Consider the following 23686-nt stretch of genomic DNA (forward strand, 5'->3'; position numbering starts at 1 on the left):
AGGACGACACCGGGTCTCGCATTAAACGTCCTTCCTGTAGGGGTCCTGTGTTACCTCTGTGGATACCCAGGGAGGCCGCTGCGGCGCTGCAGAGGATGGAATGAGGCTCTACAAGGCGTGACAACCATCTGCGTCAAGGACATGCAAGTATAGCGACCGCCATTCATCGGGATATTCCAATCCTGAGGGCAAAGTTGATCGCACCTGACAGCAGACTTAGGTTCAAAAGGAAGTTTAAGGTGGAAATCCCAACTAGAGAAAGTTGGGATGGTAGGTCAGTGACTGCTCGAGAAGGGGTGCAAAGCTGGTACACCGACGGCTCAAAGTCTTCCAATATGGGATGGTCCGGGGCGGGAGTGTACCGACAAGACACTAACAAGGGGGCATATTTTTCGCTGGAGGTGTGGGCGGCCATCTTGCAGGCGGAATTGTTTGCAACACCCGAGCCACAAGCGAGGAAGTTACAGAAGGACTAGAAGGAGTGATCGAGATCCACTTCGACAGTCAAGTTGTTTTAAATGATTCAGAAATGCTGAGATGCCCTGAACCAGGTGGCAGAGCAGAAGCAGGTAAAACTAGTGTAAATTCCGGCACATATGGGGTTCGCGGGAAACGAGCGGGCTGATGCATTAGTTCGGCTCGGGTCTTCTGAGAGTCTAATTACTGCCGAATCCTGATTAAGCAACAGACAGGTAGCAATCGCACTAAGTGACTGGGCGCCCGAAGATACCACAAAGACGTGAAGAAAGGAGGAAGGGTGCAGACAAGCCAGGGAATTGATTGGAATTTCAAGCGACGCCAAGGCAACATCCGAGTGGTAGATGTCAAGGAGTCGCTGGGTCTTAAAAATCCTGGTTGCGGTTCTGACAGGGCACTGTGGCCTAAACAGACATTTGCATTTACTAGGAATTGGTGATAGCCCAGTTTGTTCACAATGTGGAACGGCAGAGGAAAGAAACATCATATCACCTATTAGGAGGTAGTCTAGCAGGAGACGCTTTCGCGGGGCCTCCACACTCTCCTGCAGGAAACTGTTTTCGTTGGAGTAGGGACGGATTCTTGCCTTCTTCAGGGAGACGGGACGTCTGGGTGGCGTAAACCAGGGGTGTTCAGGTGGAGGGAGTTTGAAAGAAAACGGCGAAAAAGGCCTTAAGGTCTGCTCGCTGTGTGATAGTATTATAGAAGCAAGTTCCACTGTTTAAAAAGGAAGAACTGCACTTTTCAGTATTTTAAGCCAAATCAAGTTAACAGCACCTTGATCCTTAAAACCTTAAGCGACTGCTTAACACGCGAATGATTCCCAAAAGTTTGGAAAAGAGCAAAAATATTTTTAATTGAAAAACCCAGAAAAGCGGACGCCCAAATTTTCTACAAGCCGATATGCCTTGAAATGGGATTTTAATACTGTAACTTTTGCGGTTTAGAAGTGAGTAGTATATGGCCCATAGCAATTATGCGAGCAATAATATCTTGATTAATCATTGTGTAGTTCATCATCAAACACATAATCAAGTGAGTTTTAAAGGCTTTATTAATAGAAATTTCAGACAACCCCAGTTTAAGCTTATCGTGATAGGTACTGAGTTATGTTGGTGTTACGCAAAGTTCACCACGGTAATCGCTATCTACCTGTCGGTGATTACAACGGCACCACATAATGGAAAGCTATTTCAGTAGTCAGTCATTATTAAATCAACTGTCATCATAACTCATGTAAGCTATCTCTTGCACTAAGTATCACAACAGAAGGAAAATCATGATTTAAATTTTAATATATTTTCACAAAGTTAAGTCACATAAATATGAATTATTAAAAGCTTTTAACCTAAATTAAGATTGGTTACGAAGTACCTACCGTTCCAACAAAATGTTACGTCACAGTCATCAGTCGCGAGAGTTTGTATTCGGTAGGTACCCCCCTTTTCTTTTTTCAAGCGAACTAGAGGGGAACCAAAATCCTTTATTTTACTTACTTATTTTGTTTCTATTCTAGCGCGATATCAAAAGTGTAACAAACCTGAGTCGCATGACTTTGTATCAGGAAAATAAGTCCGGTGAACGGAGTGTGAATGAACAACAATACCCCGCGTAAACGTGAGAAGTTTAGTTATTCAAAAAGTGACGCTTTTACAGTTTTATGATTATTGTGATAGTGGAAACTAATTGTTAATATTCGGTGGAGGTAAGTACAATAATATTGTAGATGAAACTGTATTTCATACCTCAGAAGCAACCTACTTTTAGGAGGTCATTATTGTTAATAACAATTATGAATAAATAAATATCTGTAATAAAAAATTTAAACAAAAAAAATATTAATCATCATTCAGGCGTGTAAAGTATATAAAAAACGGGGTCACTGTTCAAGTTCAACAATAATAGTACTGAATTACTATGAAAAATCAGCAGTCAGCGTTTTACATACAATCAAACTGACAAGCTTCGTCCAAATAAACAAAATTGGTACCATGGTATATGAAGTTGGTTCTCATTTTGTTAAAACAGGGTTAAAGGATTATCCTACTTTTGGCAACACCCTGTATATTTGTAACCAACTCTGTATGCAAGCAGTTAGGAATACATAATTTTGGGTAAGGAATTAACCGTGTAACGAACGTAGCGGATTGCAACAAACGAGCAAATTACACAAAATCACATTTTAATTTCCGCATTATTTTAAAATTTGTAATATAAAAGACTGTGAATGAAATAATTATTCAAATACAGAGTGAGATTTATCTCCAAGAGATCCTCTGAGCAGTAGTATAGTTTTCTGGGTCTTTTCTGTTGCCCTTTTTAAGTATCGGCAGTAGAAAGTTGTCTTTCCATTCTTATGGGATTTTCTCCGTTGTTATTACGTTCTTAAATAATTTTAGTAACCAAGTATTTTAGTAACCAATGTTGGTCCCCCATATTTTATGAGCTCAGTGCATTTCATCGGGACCCGGTGCTTTTCTTAGTCTTTTTATTCTTGTATTTACTTCTTCTTGTCTAATCTCCGTTCTGTTAGCATTGTTGCCTGCAGCGTTGCTTTCTTTGTAATTTTCTTCTACTTCCCCCTTATAGATTGGTTCATTGTTCTTCGGTGATATCTTCCATAAATATAAATTCATTCAGGTAGCTAAATGTCTTTTTCTTCTTGAAATAGGCGTTCAGCCTGTTTTTCCAGCTTTAAGGAGTTCCTTGCGACGTCGACATCCAGCTATTCCTCCACCTCTTTGGTGGTCTGCCTGGCGGTCTTCTAGAGTGTGGTTTCAGCAATTCTATTGTCTTCCATTCTGTTGATGTGTTGATTCCACTCTTGCCGTCTCTGCCTAGTCAATTTTACAATGTCCTGTATTTCGCAGATTCGTCTTATTTCTTGGTTGGGTATTCTGTCACGTGGCGTGTGTCCCGTGACACTTCGGAGCGTTCTCATCTCTGCCGTTCGGGTTATGCTCTTGGTTCTGCTGGTGTCTGCCGTGGTTTCTGCGGCATATGTGATTATTGGCCTTACGCATGATTTGTATATTCTAGTCTTTGCTTCTATGGTTAGGAACTGGTTTTTCATTAGAGTAATAACCAAGATCTTGATTATTACTCTGGGTTTTTGCATATAATGTCTTTCAAACATCCGGCTATTCTAGAGGCCTTATCTATTTGATTCTTTACCTCAGATCTTCTGTCTTGATGGGCGGTTATTTCTACCCCTAAGTATCTGAAGGACATCACCTGTTCTACTATTTCGTCGTTAACAGCTAGTTTGCATCTTCTAGGTTCTTTTGCTACAACTAGTAATTTTGTCTTGTTTGTCGCAATCGACATATTGCAGCGTTTCGCTGTCACGTAGAATTGATGAAGTAGTCTCTGCAGCTCATCTTCGTTTTCTGATATAATTACTGCGTCATCCGCGTAGCACAGTATTGTTATTTCTCCTTTGTTAGTTCTGTAACCATGCCCCGCGTTTTTGACGTCTTTTATTATTTCGTTGATGATTAGGTTAAAGAGTACCGGGCTTAGACAGTCTTGTTCCTGTTGATATGGGCACTTCTTGGGTCAGGTCGTTGTATTGGTCTATTTCTTCCGGAATGCAGCCTCCTCTCAATATGGTTGTGATATCATTTATGAAGCACATATGCGCTGGTTTCTCGTATTCGATTGATTTCTCGACTACTTGTCGAATGATGAATGGTCTGTGGTAGACCTGCTTATCCTAAATCACTGTTATTCTTCCATTATGGGCATTTGTTCTGAGGTGATACCGCATATGATTTTCGTGAATAGTGTCATCACCGCGCTTAGGAGAGTTATTCCTCTGTAGTTTCCTGGTTGTTTTTTGTCGCCTTTTTTGAAGAAAGGGATAGTGATGCTTTTCTTCCAGTCGGTTGGTATGGTTGCTTCATTTAAGATCTTCTGGTAAAGATTGGCTAGTTGTTTGCTTAGTGGTTTACCTCCGTACTTTATCAGTTCGTTGTTTAATTCGTCGATTCCTGGGGCTTTTCTGTTTTTTTAGTTCCTTGGTATATTTTTATACTAGTTCGTGGGTGATACGGGTAGTTGCTTCTGCCATTGCTGGCTTTTCCTGGTGTTGAGTCTCATCTTCGTCGAACATTTGTTTGAAGTAATTTATCCATGCCTCGCCCGGGATAGTTGTTACTGTTACATATTCGTTGACTTCGCGTTTCCTTCGTCTTATCCATCCCCATATCTTCTTTTGGCTGCCATAGAGGTCGTGTTCCATATCCACAGTGAAGGTTTTCCAGTATTCGGTCTTTATTCGTCGTATTTCTGCCTTCACTATATTCCTTATTACTTTGTATCGTATTCACTCTTCCAGTGTTCTGTTATTTAAGTATCTCAGGTAGGTTTCACGTTTTTCTCTTGCCATTTGTTTTACTTACGGCGTGAACCATGATGTGTTTTATTAGCTAAATGTTAATTTACAAATTTTGTTGAATTGGAATAAAAAAAACTTCTTGTGTAGATAGAACAGGCCGATGCCCAATTTGTTACTCTTAAAGTAAACAGAACAAAATAAGAGAAAGAAGGTGAAAATTCAAGCTTAAATTAGAAGAGGATCTCTAATCAAAGATCAACAAAGGTTCTCTTGTCTGTCAAATAAATTAGCAATTGAATTACCTCTGAACATTGTCTTACATTGTTAACAAAAAAGTATTCTTTACTACTAAAATAATAACTCATTTGGATTGGTTAGACATCAAGTGCACCACCAGTAAAAACAACACAAAAGTGAAAACTTAATCAACTCTTGTGTTATCTTGTGCACCCTTTTCTGAGCTCATGTACCGTTGTATCTACAGGGTGTCCCAACGAAAAGATGATGAACCCCTACTAATGACTTTCCTGGTAGATTTGGTGGGTAGAGTGGTGATGGTATGGTTACTGTTTGTAACTGGTTAATTAAATCTAGCGATATTAAATTGCTTTTGAAATAGAATTTTTTCAATATCCAATATTATTTTAGTTGTTTGTTGATGTTACGTTTATCGACTATTATAGAGTTGTCATCTTAATTTGTATTGTCATTCAAGTTTTTTTGGATCAAGACCAGACTCTCATTGTTTTTTGTTTTGTCTCAGGCGAGCACGTATTTATTTAATACGTTTTTATTTCTTGCTGAATAGCCTTTAAAACATTCAATTACATGGACAAAATGTTGGTTTTAATCAAAAAATGGTAAAAAAACATTTTACTTTGTCTGTTTCAAACCCGCTAAACCAAAGGTCGCGTTCTAAAAATTATCCATCATTTACCGAAAGCGTTGCACATTGATAAATGATCGATCGATCAATAAACCGCAAAATCAAAGATTTCCTATCGATTTAGGTGACGTGGTTTGTTCCGCAACGAAAGAGTAATGTACCGTTGAAGCGAACTGAAAATAATACTTGTATAGTAAGGCAAATGATAATTTTTATCATTTTATGTAAATAATAGGAGCAGAACCTATTCAGAAACATTAACAAAAAAAAAACAGTTATTTACCAAACAAATGTCTTTTCTCTTTTTTGAGTAGACCTTAGAACATTCGCTTCCATCCAATTATTATATTATTATTTTGGAACACTATTACCACAATAAACAAATTACAAAAATACAATAACTTAACATTTTAATGTAACGATATTACAGTTCTTCTGTGTTAAATAAATACCTATATGGAAACCTTACAATATCTCGAAAACCGTTTGTCCAAATTTTTTTTTTTTAAGTTATGTTAAATGTTTTTGACATGACATTTTTATGTCCTGATGGAATGCTCTATATTTTAGTTGAATTTTCAACCAATTACCTGTCAAGAAAACTTACCTGACTTGAAATTGTGAAATGGACAACAAGACTTAAAAAATGAAATTTTAATAATATATGGCGGTTTTCGAGATATTGTAAGGTTCCTATACTTTTGTTACACACTGTATGTCATATAATGGTGAATCAAAACAAAATTAAAAGTTATATTGCATGTAAAATGTCTATTAAATCGTTAAATTCTTACCTTGATTTAATGTTTTCTAATTTAAGACTTATAATTTTATTATTTTATGTCATTATAATCCTGGGTTAAGGTAACTATGCCACAGAAAGCCGAATAAGTTATGAGCTTTGTTTAATTAGTATTACCTAATCATGTATGCATAATCGAAAAGCTTTATTAAACCTGCTTAACTATAAAGTACATATAACAGTAACTTTAGCAAGAAAACCTGAAAAGTGTTTTAGTGTATAATTTTGAAATGATGGAGTTACATAAATTAGTAAGTTTTAAGTTAGTGGGTTATTATATAGTGTAGTTATAAAGTTTTTAGTCGGTTTATAGAAACTCAACTAAAAGCCAACATTTAACCACCAAAAATTAGCAACTAGCAACTAATGCTGGAATTACCCAACTTCATAGTCATAGACCAGGTACACATCGAAACTTTATCAGATCCTTTAATCGGATAAAGCTCTATCCACTTGAAAAACATCGATCTATACACGTAAGATTGAAATTTGGATCCAATAGAGTAATTCAGTCCAATCCTCTTGGTTAAGTGGATTGGTCAAAAATCGTCAAAAACGCTCTGCTCGCTCCATAGAGGCTCCTCTGCCGGCCTATGACTATGAGGACGACACCGTGTATCGCAAAAACGTGCTTCTGGGCCTTCCTGAGCTTCCTTTGTGGATATGCAAAGAAGCCGCTGCGGGGCTAAGGAGGATGGAATGCGGCTCTCCAAGGCGTGGCAATACTATCTATGTCAGGAACATACAATTATAGAGACCACCGTAATCCAGGACTTTCCAATCCTAGAATGAAGGACTGTCCCACTTGACAGTAGACTTAGGTTGGAAAGGAGTTTAAGGTAGAAATCCCAAACAAAGATAGTTGGGAGTTAAGTCAAAACAGTAACAACACGAGAAGGGGTTTGCAATGCTACTACACTGTCGACTCAAGAGCGCGAAACATTGGTCTAACCGGGATGGGCGTGTTCCGACAAGACACCAATACAGGTACCACCTTTTTGCTGGGAAGCTAAGCTACAGTCTTACCACAAGCAAGGGAGTCACAGAAGAACTAGAGGGAGTAGTTAAGATCTACTCCGACATCCAGACTGTCCTAAAGGCACTGCTTAACGCTAGGATGAGCAGTAGATTGGTGTAGGAATGCTGGAAAGCCTTTAACAAAGTGGCAGAACAGACTGGTAAACCTAATGTAGATTCCGGCGCATCTGGGTTTCATATATGGGTAACAAGCGGCCGATACAGCTTGGGTCTTCAGAGAGCCCAATCACTGTTGAACCTCACATAAGTTTAAGAAACAGACAGGTAACTAGCGTTTTAAATGACTGAGATCAAGGGTACCACAGAAGCGAGAAAAAAGGCGGAAGGATGCAGACAAACTCGAGTTTTGATTGGTTTTCCTAGCGACACCAAGGCAACATCCAAATGGTTGATGTCAAACAGTCGCTGGACCGCTAGTTGGGATACTGATAAGCCATTGTGGTCTCAACAGACATCTGCAACATCATCACCTATTAAGAGTCTGCCAACAGCTGGTTGTCAATCAGAAGGCGGTTTTTAGCGGGCTCTAAACTTTTCTGCGAGGAAATGTCTTCCTTGTCTTCGTCAGAATGTCGGGAAGACTGGGTGGCGAAAGTAAAGAGCGATGAGGTGGGGAAATATGGATGAAGGGGAATGGCGAAAAATGCCTTTTAAGCCTACTTGCCGGACCTATATCGAGTCCCTTGCTTTGCTGCTACTACTACTACAACGACTATAACTAAGAAGTTGAGTAAATCCGACCTAAAATGCAAAAGGGTTTATAAAAGTCACTTTAACAATTAGTAGGGAATGATGTGCAGCTTTGCGTTACCAATCACGATCCACGAACAATGCTGCACTAACTTAACATATTTAACAACTTTACTTAAGAATATGGACAGATTGGTACACTTAACAATTAACAACTAACAGTTTTGTATTACTTTGCGTTTTTTGAACGAATTGCGTTTTTAGACAACTTTTGAACCTGGACAATATCTCGTCAAGAAAGGTCATCCGGTTCCTGGAAGGGTTATTCTGAGGAAGCTATGGTTGAAGAGATCATTAGCTAGATTATCAGCCACAACGACGGTTGCAGTAGAGGGTAGCAGTTGTCCACTCACTTAACATAACAACAACAGTATTGCAGTCTGATATCTGTTGATGAACAAAACTAGTCACCATTTAAAGCCATGAAGTGTACCTTAAAGTCACCTAACTCTTTTGTGTGTGTCACCAGCAGTCGTAAATTATAGTAAATTATATTCCTTACTTTTTACTCAGGGGCAGTCCACAGTTATAGTTAACACCACATACTGCTCAATTCAAGTAAATTAATAACAACACTGATTTTAATTTTTGAAATTAATTGTTTATATTATCTTCCCAAACAGTCTACTCCTCACTTTTCATAGCTAAAATTGGCAAATGAAATGGGGAATTGTCAATGTTACAAAAAGTCAAATAAATAAAATCTTTGGAACTAATCTAGGAGATGAGTGAATTCTCCTCACCCTCAGATTGCCTCCAACACCAACTTAATGCCATTAATTAAGAAACAACTATAGAAACGGTACGAATATTCTTTGTTTTGGGGAGTAAAACTTAAAACTGGTCATAGTAATATACAGATGAGATACCTCCATAAGCGATAAGAAACCTTCTTGAAGTTTTTTCCAACTAAATTCTTAACCTTTCTTAATGTGCGAATTTTTCTAGTGCACTTATAGTGGTTATTGTTGCACCATTGAAAAGATTTCCACAATCTATGTCAAGCTAATTGACTTACTTTTAAGTGGACGTTCAACTAGTTTTTTTTAAAAGTAGGTTAATTTTCCAACTATTATTCTAGTTCGCCGAGTTTTGGCTTAGCTTTTCTGTTAATCATTGTTAAATGTGATAATGACTAGTGAATGATCAAACATGAGCTAAAAGCACTTGTGTGAGATACCTACAGTTTTTGTAAATTTTTCTTTTCTCTTCTCCTAGGGAAGAAAGTATTTTCTTAGGAATTAAAATTGATGATAACATGTTCATCTCTCAAATGAGAGAAAAAAATAGTTTTGATAATATAATTTTGTGCGTTAACTTGCGTAATGTGTATTATCATATACATACCTATAATGAACAAATTAGAATTTGCTTCAATTACTTATTTAAAATAAATATATGACTTACTCGTTTTGGTGATAAGATTATCGCATCCAGTACCTACTACCTAATAAGAGTGATAACGTCGTGTTGTGTAGCGTGGCATTGTTTTTCACTGAAATGGCTTCAACTAGTACCTAAACTACAATTTACTGAAAGTTATATTAAAAGTTATTGTTTTTCTACAAGGGAATAGAAATGAAGAAAAGTAACATCTCAACACTGCCAAAAGTGAGTAGAACTATTCCGTATAAAAATTACTATAATAATAATTATTATGTGTTGCGTACACTGTAAATTAGTAATAAATATTGAAATTGGTTTAGTAGAAAATGTCAACTGAACTTACATACTGCATATGTTAATATTAATTACCACCAATTTAAAAGATATAACTTTTTTGTATTATGTAGTTGAATATAAACAAAAATATCACCAAAGTTTCAATTGGACTTGATGACTGAAAAAAACAAAAAAAAGTTGACATTCAATATCTGTGCCTACAGTATTTTTTAAGTTTTACTTATTACAATTTTATCCATTATACCTTAGAAACGAAACAGATAATATCCTCCTTAACCGCAGGGGCATTATAAGCGGGCGTTATAGTAATACCCGACAGGGCTATTATTTCATCAATAATGACACCTATTAAGGTCAATTATCTAAGAAATAATACACTAGGGCGTTATTTTTTATAATGCCCTCAGATGAGGGCATCATTTTTTATAATGCCCCTTTAACGGACCGAGAAACATTGATAATTGAATGAGCGAAACAAGACAGAAAACACAATTAAAAAGCCTCTTCTTCTTCTTCCACTTGTAGAAAGCATAACGCCATCTAGAGTTCATTGATTCTTCTCCTATGAGGTGTATTACTCAGCTATCTTTTTGATGGTCTGCCCAGTGGTCTTCTTCCTGTTGCTATGTTATCCCTGACGATTCGTGGTAATCTATCTTCGTTCATCCTGCTGACGTGTGCGTTCCAGTATCTTCGTCGAGCTCTACACCATCTTAAGATATCGCTGGTCTCAGTTTGTCTTCTTAGGTCATCGTTCCTTTCCTTATCCAGAAGGTTGTTGCCTGTTATTGCTCGTATTGTTTTCATCTCTGTTGTTATGAGCATTGTTTTGATTGGGCTTTTTAACTATAAGTCCGTTACATTCCTAATTGGCATTTTTGAATAACATCTACAATACTGGAAACATTCCAAAAGGATGGCTTATCCTTGATTTTATAATGATACCAAAGAAACAGGGAGCCAAAGGGTATGGTAACTTTAAAACAATTAGTCTTATCAGTCACATGCTGTTCCTCGAAATCATTCATCGAAGAATTTATAGGATCTGAGGGGAAATAGTATCACATACACACTTTGGATTTATGAAGGACATGGGTACAAGAAATATACGTTTCTGTCTACAAGCATTTGTTCCAGCGCTGTAGGGATATAAACTGTGATATTTTTGCCTGTTTGCCATGTGAACAGAGTGACCAACAGGGTGTGATCGTAATGACTAATCAGTGATGGAGAGAATGAAGAAGGACTTGGAAGTAATGAACATCATCAAGAGAAAAAAACTTGAATACCTCGGACATATGACTGTTCTCTAAGAAAAAGTTAGAAAGAGAGAAAAAGAAGAAAAAGTACGGCAGAAGACCACCAGGAAGACGAAGAGGAACATGGTTCTTCCAGAACAGAACCCACCAACCACAAACTATTTGAAACAGCAGTGAACAAAGTCATCGTATCCAGGATGAAATGCGATGGAGAGGATAGAAACATAGGACTGCATAAAATCAAAGTGTAGCATTAGAACGTTTTGTATGCTAATCTTAAGTAATTAATTCGATAAATATTTGCCAAAACTCCACATTCAGCATGAAGTAAACAGATTGTTCATTACTTACTTCTTCACTCAATTCGAATTCTAAATTTCTCCCAAGCAGCAACTCGAACAATAGACTTACAGGAGCCGATAAAATGACAAAACCTTCATTCAGCAAAAACGACCCACTACAGTATAATAGAAAAGATGGAAACTCCTAGATTATTTGTTTTTCCTTTTTTGTTTGGGAAAGGCAATTTTGTTTTTTTAGTGTACAATAAGATTCTTATAAACTTAAATTAAGATTATACATCTTGTTTTAGGTTTCTATCGCTACTGTGGAAAAAAATGAGTGGAAAAATATTTAAAATGGAAGCCCATAATTCCAAGTCCGACCATCATCTACCAAAATCTGTGGAATCAAAAATTCCTGTTCCATCTTCATCTCCAATCTCTGTGCGCAGACAGAGTAGTTTACGACTTAAAGGAGAAAGATCGAGGACCTATGTAAGGAGCATCAGCAAAGACTCTAAAATTAATGAGAATATATCCAATCGGTAAGTATTCATATGTAATTATAATGAGTACAATGAAAACGTTGATTTAAGTTGCTTTAATGCAAGATTGTTAATAGTTTTTATTAACAATCTTGCACTCCTGCAATTTAATTATTCAACGAGCATGTAATGCTGTTTATTACGCACGAAGATGAAATTTGATTGAAATGGGCCATAAACTCCTTTCAACCTAAAACCCCACTATCATATTATTTTTTCTTTAAAAATATTACTTTAAACTCACTTTCTTCCAACTTTTTTAATAAGTTATACTGTAAGTTATTCCAAACCCACACAATTTTTATTACAACTGGAATACCAGTTCTTGATTTTAAATGTAAGTTACCTTCCTGCTTTGCTTGTATTGAATAACTTTTCTTTACAAAATTTATACTATGATCTATATTTAACCTATTTTACAAATATTTGCCTAAATAACTTTTTACGATAATCCGTAGCTCCTCTATCTACAAAAAATTTTACTGTACTATCTACATTATTACTAACCATATTTTCTTTCTGGTCTGGTACATCTTCAGAACACATGAAACTTGTTTCACCATTAGGCACCCTTTCTTCATTTCCACCTACATTCTGGGCATTATGTAGATGCTGCACACCTGCACGTTCTTAACCTCTAAAACTTCCTCTTATAGTTTTCTTGTCCATGTATACTCCTCTGCTTTCTTTGGTAGCATCAGTCTTCTTATGTCCTACTTTATTGCAAAAATGACGTCGAAAAGAAAAACTGCTTTGTAGCTCCCTAATTCCAATGACCTGGCCTTCCACGACTCTGTCTTTCAAAAAGCGCAGGAGTAGATGAAATATCAGATCGCCTGGAGTAGATGGAATTTTTCCCGACCTTTTAAAGGAAAGAGAAGAGCAAATCATTCTTTATTGTTGGGTCGTGGCAGAGGAAGAAAGCAGAATGTAGAATCTATATATAGGAACAACTTTATTGAACAAACGACTTACAACTCCTTAAATAGCAACTATTAAAACAAAACCCGCAACAGCACTCACAAAGGTGATTGGTGGTTGGATTGGTTGATACCGATTTGTGTAGTCCTTCTGATTAGTGGCATTAGAAGAATTTTGTTGGTGTGCTTCGGTAGGTAGTGGCAACTGCTCCGAATTTATGTGATATTCACTGATGTTCCTTTGGTCTATTGGAGATGAAATTGGTAAATCAAAACTCATATTGAGTGTAGGAGTGGTATCTATGCTGCGTTTCCAGATCTGATTGAAATGTCTTAAAATGTTGGGTGGTGGCAGAGGAAGAAAACAGAATGTAGAATGGATAGGAATGGCTTCATGGAACAAACGACTTACAACTGACAACTATTAAAACAAAACCCGTACCAGCACTCACAAGGTGCAGGTGCAGATCCAACACACATCTCAGCATACTCAGCATTGCCAGAAGTAGCTTAGAGTTGCGATATATTCTTTAACTCTGGAAAAGGACAAAGGTTATTTTTATACCAAAAATAGAGAAGAAAGATGCGTCACATCTTTTTTTCTGAAAGCAATAGAAAAAGTAGTAGATAAGTAAATCAGAACAGATATTTTAGAGAAAACGTCTTTACATCCGTGTCTTCTGACATCGCACTGTATCAATTGACAGAATTGATTCAGAACTCTCGACACCGGATAAATAGCAGACACGTCTCATGTCAAAGGTGTCCTACAGAAAAGGGGTGTCGACAAGCAATTACGAATTGGATAAGCGAAATATTTGCGACAAGATCTGCAGAAACTACAATGGGTACCACACATTTGAAGTTGGCACGACTTGTGGCACTCCTCAAGGAGGTGTATTTCACTTCTGATGTGAAACTTAATAGTAGATAAACTACTTAACAAGCTAAAAATCACTGGCCTACACTAGGGGGTTTGCAGATGACATCGTCATAGTAGCCAAGAGCAAATATAAACTGATACAAGCAAGAATCTGAATAATACTGAAAGATGGTGCATGGCCATGGGGTGACTATAAATACGACCAAATCCACTGTTGTACTATTCACAAGAAGAAGGAGGCTGGTAAATCCTGAAAACGATCCAGATATCTGACGAAGTCATAAAATCCAAGCAGTTGGTATTGGGTACTGTTATAGACGTGTTTTACCGTTTCATCGAACACGTCATTATTTATTGATTATCCACATTCAGTTTAGCTGATACACACTGTATAATAATATGAATATTTTGGTTCCGCATTAAATAGTCATTAAACATCAACAAGTAGTTCAACATTGTTTTTCCATTACAACGTAACTTCATTTTCTCTTTAAGCAAACTTTCTCTATTCTCTCAGTGTAGCACACGACCTATACAAGGTTTTCTCAATGTATTCGACGCGGAAATTCAAACGCATCCCTCCAATCGATACCGTTTACTATTTCAGCCCAAGCCAAACAGGAAACGGTGCCGTAGACTTGGCAGGAAATAGGCGACAGTCTGCCAAAAACCCTCCACTGCAACGAGGTTACTCGTTCATGGAAAGGGGCGAAAAAAGGGCCGATAACGATGGAGGAAAATCGACGCAAAGGCCCAATTCTGTCAGGATTTGCGGCAAATTGGACTCGAACTCATCGCAGAATAATGGTGCATCAGATTCGCCCGGACGAGTTAGGAGTTTGGTAAGTTTGCTTTTCATTTTTAATTCAGTAGTACGTAGACTCTGATTAGAAACACACAGAAGTTTTAGAATGATAATAAGTAATTTTAGAAAACAAGTGGAAATAGTTCGGTAACATTACCCTGCCCTTTGCATGCGGGTTATATCTACACAATATTCAATAATTGTTTTATTAAAATAATAAGAGTGTATTATTCATCGAGCATGTAGCATAGCTATTACTCACGAAAATGAAGTTTGAAACCAAAGCAGAGTGTTGAAAATCATCGAGTAATAAATAGGTGGTACCCGCGGGTGAAGAACCCGTGAGTAATGACTCATTACTCACGGATATGTGAATAATCAGCATAATATAAAACAGTAGTAAAAACTTACTTTTTTCCAAAATATCATTTGTTTTTTTATCAACGTTACTAATTGTTACAAATTTTAAGTAAACAACCTCTTAATTATTAATTAACTTACTACTAACAATAATTATTGCAAAACGTTGGAAGCCGAGGTCGATTACTTTTTTTTTAAATCGCAAACTATTGATTAATTGAACAATACACAATAAAATTCACGGTAGTTAGGAATATTGCTGACATGAACGGCGTGATGAAAAACGAAAACATCTTGCACAAAAACGTATATGTTTTCTATTGTACAAATTTCCTGTTTTAATGGGTAGTGCAACTGTCACTTTTATGTTTAATTAATTTGCATTGGTAATTAACAATGCATTTTACTTCCGGCTTCGTGGCATAATGAAAGGCGTTTTAAATGTTTGTGTTATATAATTTCAGGACTTGATATTGGGTCAGAAATTAACTCTTATTAGTTTTTTATGCAAACTGACTTTTTTCTGCCTCATAATATACCATTTTAAAAGTAAGTGTAAGCAAAAATGTGGAAATGACTACTTCTTTTCACTACCATTTTGTGTTAACACTCTAAACTATCTTCCCTGTTTTGAACTTTTTCTTCCTTTTTTAATTTTTTCCTATTTTGATCTGGTAGAATACAATTTGTGATGCGACAATAATATTCACTAATTGTTGTTTCGTTTCAACTCTTGTTTTCTCTTGTCAACTAATTTTATTTTCTTCACTTTTTTCAATTCTTATATTTTTATTTTTATTTTTTTAATTTGGTAGAATCAATTCTATTCATTTTCTTTTTTCTTTTCTCCTGTCAAGTACTCCTTTTTTATTCACTCTTTTCAATTATTCTTTTTTATATTTTCCTTTTTTTTATTTGGTGGAACAGAATTTTTGGCGCGAAAATGATATCTATTAATTTTGACGTCTTTTTCTCTTTTTTTTTTTGTTTCTTCTCTCCTTTAATTCTTATTTTTTATTTTTCTTTTTTTAATCTGGTAAAATACAATTTTCGGCGTGGAAATAATATTTAATAACTGTGATGCCTTTACTCTCTTTTCACTTTTTTTACCTTCTATTCTGTCAATTCCTCTTGTTTTTTTTTCTCCCCGAACTGTATTTTAATAGCTCAATAGGAAATCAATCAATATTAAATCTTTTAATCTGTTTTTTCTTTTTGCCTCTCTTTTAAAAATCCTTATTATTATTATTATTTTAATCTGGTGGAATACAACTTCTGGCTCAAAAACATTATCCACTTTTTTGGCGCCCTTTCATTTTAATTTTGCTTTTCTCTTGTCAACTAATCTTTTTTTCTTTACTTTTTTCAAACTTTTGTTTGTTTCTTATTTTTTCCTAAAATCTTTATTTTTTTCAAATATATGTATTTTATTGAGGTTATGTTGGGAACTTTTTTGAAAAATATAGGGTTTTAATCTTTTTTTGTCTATATTACTGACCCGTCAAACGTTTATTTTTAATGTTTTTTATGAATCCTGACAGAATATCAATTTTTTCTGCCTCATAAATAATGAGGGTCGCTATGAGGATCTTGATAACGGTTAGAGATACAGTTTGGTTGGACCTTAATAAAATTACATTTAGAAAACGTCGATTATTTCGGTTTTTGAGATATTTTGAAAAAAATAATTATTTTACTTTTATTACAAAACTAATAACACTTGAAACAGCAACTTTTAAGGCTCTTTAAAATCAATTTTTAATTCCGACTTTTTGTTTTTGCAGAACCATCATCAACCTAATTTTTTTAATTGCAGTCTATTTTTCAATATCAGATTCTGAAAGTTTATTTTATTTCGATTTCAATGAACAAACTTTGGCGTTTAAATGCGTTTAATTCTCTTTGTTGATCTGAAATAGTTAATTTCCTAACAAATGCAAAAAGTTATACTTTCCCGCACGCAAAATGTACATCATTGAATTTAGATTAATAGAGTTTCAAAATTTAGTATTAAAAAATTGGGATCATATTTAAGTAAGGTGGTGGAGGCTGATGATGGTTCTGCCTTAAAAGTTTCTTTAGAGAAGTGTCATTTGTTTTCGGTTAAGATCAAAAATTAACGTCACAAAAAATTAAAAGGTAAAAATTTACTTTTTTCAAAATATGTACGTCAAAAACCAAAAAAAAATTGATATTTTCTAAATGTTGAATTATTTTTTAAGTGCCATGATTTCGCAGCTTTTCTCCTATTTAACCAAATCTGTACTTCTAACCGTTTCCAAGATTCTCATAGTGTCCCTTCTTATCCTGGACACAGTGTATAGCAAACTTACGAATGTCGCTACACTCGCTAATTTTGATATATTGAGTAAAGTACAAAGTATCAAAACGGGGTGTTTATAAATAACCAATAAAAATAGTGCTTGCAACATCATTTGAAAGTCGTTTTACGCTAATAACAGCAATCCACCCTTGACCTTCTCGATTACTATTACCTTGGGCTGATCCGTTTTAAATTCAGTTAAAACGGTTTTTGCTTTCAAAATAACCAAAACGCCCAACTTTTCACCTTTTAACCATTTATAAAAACGATTGAAAGTGATATACTTGGTATACCATTTTATTGACGTGCTCGCTAATAATATTTTTAATTGGATATTGTGAAATAAGCTACCAAATAATATTACAAGGAAGTGTAACTTCACGAGGTGAATAAACGAAATTTATGTTCGTGACCACTAACCGCAACATTATGAAATTGCTACTAATTAAAATCAATAAAGTAAACAATTCTCAGATTGGGTTTCATAACAAAGATGGATCTCTAAATAATTATTTCACTAGCATTTCAAAGTGATTAGTATTTTTACGCATAAATGTCTGTTTACAACCAAGTTTCCATCGCAAAAACCATAACTTTACAATTCCACATTATATGCTAATTGTATTCTCAAACTATTTTTATAAATAAATGTAATGTGTTTGTTAATGCACTTCGGTTAGTTATTAAACAATGCTACTTTACTTTCTTTCACTACTCTACTTCATTTTAAATTTTTCTAAGGAAAGTAATATTTTTAGTACTAGTTGGTAAAGTGGCTGGGAAATTAGAATAAAACATTGACAGATAACCTGAAAATACAATCTAAAAACCATCGTAAAGAGAAATTTTTATTTTTAAATAAAGTACGTTACATTAAACTAAAAATAGGTATCTGATTTTCTATTACCACACTACAGAATCATTATTATCCACTGTATGTTTGAATTATCTACTTTCGATTTAATTTATTTACTTTTTTTATTTTGTTTTAAGATTATTTACTATCTATATGTCTTAATTTTATTGCTACCAGTCATGTTAAAACTGATTTCTAAAAATATTATTTAAATTTACGATAACCGTTTCAGTGCTGTTCTAATTACAAAGTGAATAAAGCAAAGTGAAACAACTAACTTTCCTTGATGGAATGCCGCTATTGTTGCATTAAATAATAACGCAAGAATATAAATTGTTCCATTCTCGCTAAATTGCACTTACGAGGAAAATTTCTCTGTTAGTTTTAGCTTCAAAATCTATTTCTTCATATTTAGTTTGTGATGCTCCAGATAGTTGGCCTCTAGGTAGGTCTGGTAGCGAACTAATTGGCAAAATTGCAACGGGATTAATTTCCTGACGGTTTATTACTGCATATCCGGGTACTAATTAATTGAAAGGAAATTATTTATATTCAAATGCGGTAAATTGGAAAACATTGATTTATTACGCCAAAGTGAGAAACTTTACTAATTTATTTACTTTTTTTTAATTGCAGTCACTCTCTTTATCGACTAATCGAATAAGCAGTCCAAAATCACCAAATCTATCAGCAGCATCGCCTTCAGGACACTCAATCTCACCAGGTCGAATTAAAAAATATTCCTCTAGCCAATTGGACACTTGGGATACTGATAGCATTACTAGTATAGGTAAGTTTCTATTACTAAGGAAATTTCATTCATCTGTACAATTTAATTTTGCAACAATTAAAAACTGATGGTATTTTATTATTAATCTGACCCAATCACAGGCGAATTACAGCTATAATTTGCAGTAGTGCATCGGGTAATTCTTATTCATTTTTAAGTGCCATTTCCTCGTAAAAGGTTAGTAAGCAACTCCATGATACTACAGTTGTACCATTTTCTCTTCTTCTTCTTCTTATTCATATTTAAGATCTCGCGATCTGTTAGTTTTGCAGGTTCTTCTGGATCAGCTCCTGGGAGATGGACTGCCAGCTGTCCTTCCATCTCTTAGGTGGTCTTCCGGGTGCTCTTTTCTCTATTGGTTTTCTTTCAAGTGCGATGCGTGGCAGTTTCCCTCTTCCATTCTTCTCACTTGAGCGTACCAATATCTTTTTCTTTGTTTCCCCCATCTTACGATGTCTTGCACCCCACATTGTTCCCTAATGTCAGTTTTCCTAATTCGGTCTATTCTTGTTTTCCCATTATAGTCCTGAGCGTTTTCATTTCGGCTACTCGAAGCATTCTTTTGTTGTTGTGTTGTGTTTTGTTGGTTTCTTCTCTAGTTTCTATTCCGCATATCATGATTGGCCTGATACCAGTCTTATAGATCCTGACCTTGCTATCCCTTCACAGGTATTCGTTCGCCCATATTATCTGCCTTAAGAAGCCCTACATGGCAGACGCTTTGTTGATCTGGCTTCTTAGGGTCTTCACTGGGTCGTGATAACTCGACAGATCCATACCCAGATATTTGAATTGTGAGGCTTGCTCGATGATTTTGTCCTAAACTACCAGCTTACATCTTACGGGATCTTTAGCAAAGGTTATGCTTTTCGTTTTTTCTATAGATGTGGTCATGCTCATCACTTGGCTGACCTGACAGAATTTGTGTCGTTGTCTCTGTATATCGTCCTCCATTTCCGCGAAAATAGCTGCATCATCGGCGTAGTATACCATGCTGATTCTTTTATTCTGTCCCATTCGGTATTCCATATTTAGTGATGATATTTCCTCTATAATTCTGTCCATTAAGAGATTGAACAGAAATGGGCAAAGGCTGTCACCTTGTCTGATGCCGCCTTGTGTCGGTATCTCTTCCGTATAAGTGTCTCCTGCTTTAGTCATGTTGTTCATATTAAGACTCCTGACTGCTCTTACGATGGTGTCTGGCGTTTCTTTCGCTATCAGTATATTTATGATGTCGGAGAGGCGAACCCTATCAAATGCCTTGGTCAAATCAATGAAGCAGACATATGCTGATGTATTAAATTCGATTGATTTTTCTTTTAGTTGTTTGATAATGAATATGGCGTCGGTCGTAGATCTTTTTTGTCTGAAGCCTTGTTGTTCTTCCCTGTTTGTTATTTGTGTTTCAAGTCTTTTCTTCAAAATGCCGGTAAAGGGTTTCATGCTTGTGTTCAGCAGCGTTATGCCTCTGTAGTTGTCTGGGTGCGTCTTCTGTCTTTTCTTGAATATAGGGATAGTTATACTGTGCCTTCCGTATTAATTTCCGATGTTTCTAAAATTTTGTTGTAAAGGATTTTTAGATGTTTTCCTAGTTGAGATCCGGCATATTTCAGGAGTTCGTTTGGGATGAGATATGTCCCGGAAGCTTTTCTGATTTTCAATCTTTTGATTTTTGCCATTACCTCTTTCATGAAGTATTTTCCCATACATCTTTGGTGACTCCTCTTGTTTGCACAAACTCATGTATTGGCTTTTTCCTGTTCTTGAGCATCTTCCAGACTTTCTTCTGTGCTCCATATAGGTCGTGATCCATATCGCTTGTACATTTTGCCCAGTAATCTCGTTTTATGGCTTGGATTCTGGCATTGATTCTATTTCTCACTTCTGTATATTAGGAGTTTTCTCAAATTAGCATTTTCTCAAATTATTTAATCAGGAAATGCATCTTCTTTTTATGCATAATATTCTGCAACAATCTTCTTATTTTAATTGTGTGTTCAATATTTCCTTTTACGTTCTCATTCTTTTCAGTATCTCCTCATTTGTTACCATGTATACCCATTTTTTTTTAAGATCCTTCTATATGACCACATTTCCAATGTTTCCTGCTGATCACTTATATGTTTCTTTTTAACCTCCAGGAACAGCAAAAAAACCCAGCATCTCACTATTCTGACTCTAAATTGTAAGTTAAAATCTGCATAACACATTTTTCATTCCATTAAAAATGGTTCTGTCTTACCCAATTCTTGGTTTAATTTCGTCAGTGTACTCACTACCTTTATTGGCAGCTGTTCCAAATAAATATTTGTAGTGACTTTCTCTATTAGTTTTTCATTGATCCATAGGTTTTTAAGGTGCTGAACTGATTTTGTAATTTTCATAAATTTACTTTTATTAGTTTTCTTGTTTTTTTTTTTCCACCATTCCACATATTTCCTTCTATTTTTATTGGTCTGAAGTTACATCATTTGCTTCCTTGTTTTGTCTTTCTCCTAGATGGTTTAGGCATTTTTTGTCCTGCCACATATTCTTTCTTGTCCTGTTTCTTTCACATTTTCCAAATACATCTTCTGCTGGGTTTATTATTAGTTTTGCAGTTATTTCTCAGAGTTCGTCAACGTCATTACATTCCGTTTAAGACTCTAATGAGTGCTCGACTTGTTCTCTATATTGTTCTTGTATTAGGTACTTCATGCTGCTGTTTATCCTGTATCCTTGTTTCTGTTGTATTTGCGAGGCTTCTTTTCTTCTTCTTTGTTTGCCTGTTCATTCTTCGCAGCATGCCTATGACTAATCAATGGTAAGATTTTCTCTCCATTTCTTCTGTGGTCTTCCTGTACTTCTTCGTCCTGAGCTATCCCATCTCATTCGCGCTTTCTGCTCAAAACCCAGTCATTAACGTTTTCCATCTTACATGTACGTCTTATCGCTCAGTGCTCAGTCCAGAAAAGCTTCATCTCGCTTGTTTCCAGGAGTCTTTTTGTTTTTGTGTCTGGTCGGGTCTCTTGGATCTAATCACGGTTTTGTCTATTCTTGACTGAACCTTGATGACTAGGTGTTTGTTTTTCCATACAGTGTCGTCCAAACATCCAGCCACTCTTTGTTGTCGCACCTCTGTGTTGATATCGCCATATCCCAATAGTTCTATATCGCATAAGCAGAGGTAATGGCAAGTATTGTTGTTCTACATGCCCTATAAATTTGAAATACATCTTCAATAAGCTGTATGTACCTATATGAATGTTCTTCTCATAAATGATAGCAAGCATTATTACTTAACAACGTTTGTTCACTGGGTAGTCGAAAGACCAGATAGTTAAACCAATTTGAAGAAATTGTTTCATATTAGTTCAATTACAGAATATATTAGTTCGCGTGCTAGGTATAAATTAATTTGCATTAATCATATTTTAATGAACATTAAATGCCTTAACACTAGAGATTTATGTTTCAGAAAATGTATTTCTCTTATTATTAGTTACATACAAATGGATTCTCATCATTTTAAATACATGCTTTTGGCTGATGTTTTTGTGATGTTAAATGTAGGTAATGTATTGCATTATTTTTTTCTACAGGATCAGACAACTATTCTCTTATGGAAAACAATACAGAATATCACTTATTCTATATAGGTTGCTGAAACTTCTGCAAGCCCAGTGTTTAAACCAAACTCTTCTCGTTCTATGCATTGAAAAGGATATACTTTTCGCACTGTCGGAGATAAAGTCCATTACACTACTTCTTTATCATAATAAACTTGATGACGTTGGCGATAGTTAAAAATATCAGTTCGTTTTATTGATTAACCTAGCAGAACCTTTCCTAAAAAAATCTAACCAGATTCTTTGTTAGAATCGATTAGGATTGACATTTGATTCAATCATATTACAGATTCTTCCACCATTAAAAGTGAATACACTTTCTGTACATGTTCTACATTCAACGTTAAGCTTTCTTGATCACGATTTACTGAAATTGCATTAATTTTCAGCCAGTAGTGTGGCGTCTTGTGATCATGCAAGTGTTGCTAGGAATGGAACCACTTTCTCAGGGAGAAGCATGAAGTAAGTCATTATTTAATAATCATTTCCACGTATTACTGCAAATGCGATAATTCAAAACAATTATGCTGGCGTGTCATCATTACAGATATGTGTTCCATTGCAATCAACATGCGGGCTCTACAGGAGAGGATTACTTAACTCCAACACAAAGAGCCCATAGGTAATATTTTACTAACTTGTTATGCTTTTTGTAGTTGATATATGATTATGCTTTGTAGGCAAGTCAAAAAACTTAAACATCTTCTACAACAAGCCAAAAAGGATTTGGAACAGAAAGACAGTGATATTTTGAAACTAACCAAGGAAGTAGTAGAATTAAGACTGTATAAGGCCGCCCTTAACTCGCCCGAAGATAAATCTAATAGTAGTGATGCTGTTACTGTTAGGGTACCATTAACTAAATCCAAGGTTTTGACTTTCTAAGTTTAATGATCGTTTATTGACAGGAAAATACTAGCGAAGATGTGACCCCAGTGATGGATGTTCTCGATTCTTTGCACAATTTGAATAATTTACCAAATGAATTAAATAGTTCCTTTGCGGATTCCGGCCATTATGAGGACGGAACTAATTCCTCCGTCCATTCTAATGATGATTACACCAGGTGAGTTGGTTT

At 35.5% G+C, this 23686-nt stretch overlaps 1 protein-coding gene across 4 annotated transcripts in view; it reads left to right on the plus strand.

Moving 5' to 3' along the window:
• Positions 1-1928: 1928 nt before the first annotated feature.
• qtc (GRIP domain-containing protein quick-to-court) overlaps positions 1929-23686 on the plus strand; it is a 33576-nt gene continuing 11818 nt past the window's right edge. Inside the window, exons 1-8 of one of the 4 annotated variants that reach the window (XM_081992899.1) lie at positions 1929-2182; positions 11827-12060; positions 14471-14705; positions 18844-18997; positions 22998-23070; positions 23156-23230; positions 23289-23457; positions 23517-23674. In XM_081992899.1, coding sequence (XP_081849025.1) covers positions 11852-12060; positions 14471-14705; positions 18844-18997; positions 22998-23070; positions 23156-23230; positions 23289-23457; positions 23517-23674 — 1073 coding nt within the window. In that variant the 5' untranslated portion in view covers positions 1929-2182; positions 11827-11851. Of the gene's footprint in view, positions 2183-6696; positions 6756-9526; positions 9904-11826; positions 12061-14470; positions 14706-18843; positions 18998-22997; positions 23071-23155; positions 23231-23288; positions 23458-23516; positions 23675-23686 lie in introns of those variants that run through there. The other 3 variants (XM_081993051.1, XM_081993003.1, XM_081992961.1) reach the window with 3 other exon arrangements.

The sequence above is a fragment of the Ips typographus genome, linkage group LG1 (genome assembly GCF_016097725.1).
Source record: "Ips typographus isolate SLU linkage group LG1, UJ_Ityp_2.0, whole genome shotgun sequence".
Lineage (NCBI taxonomy): Eukaryota > Metazoa > Arthropoda > Insecta > Coleoptera > Curculionidae > Ips > Ips typographus.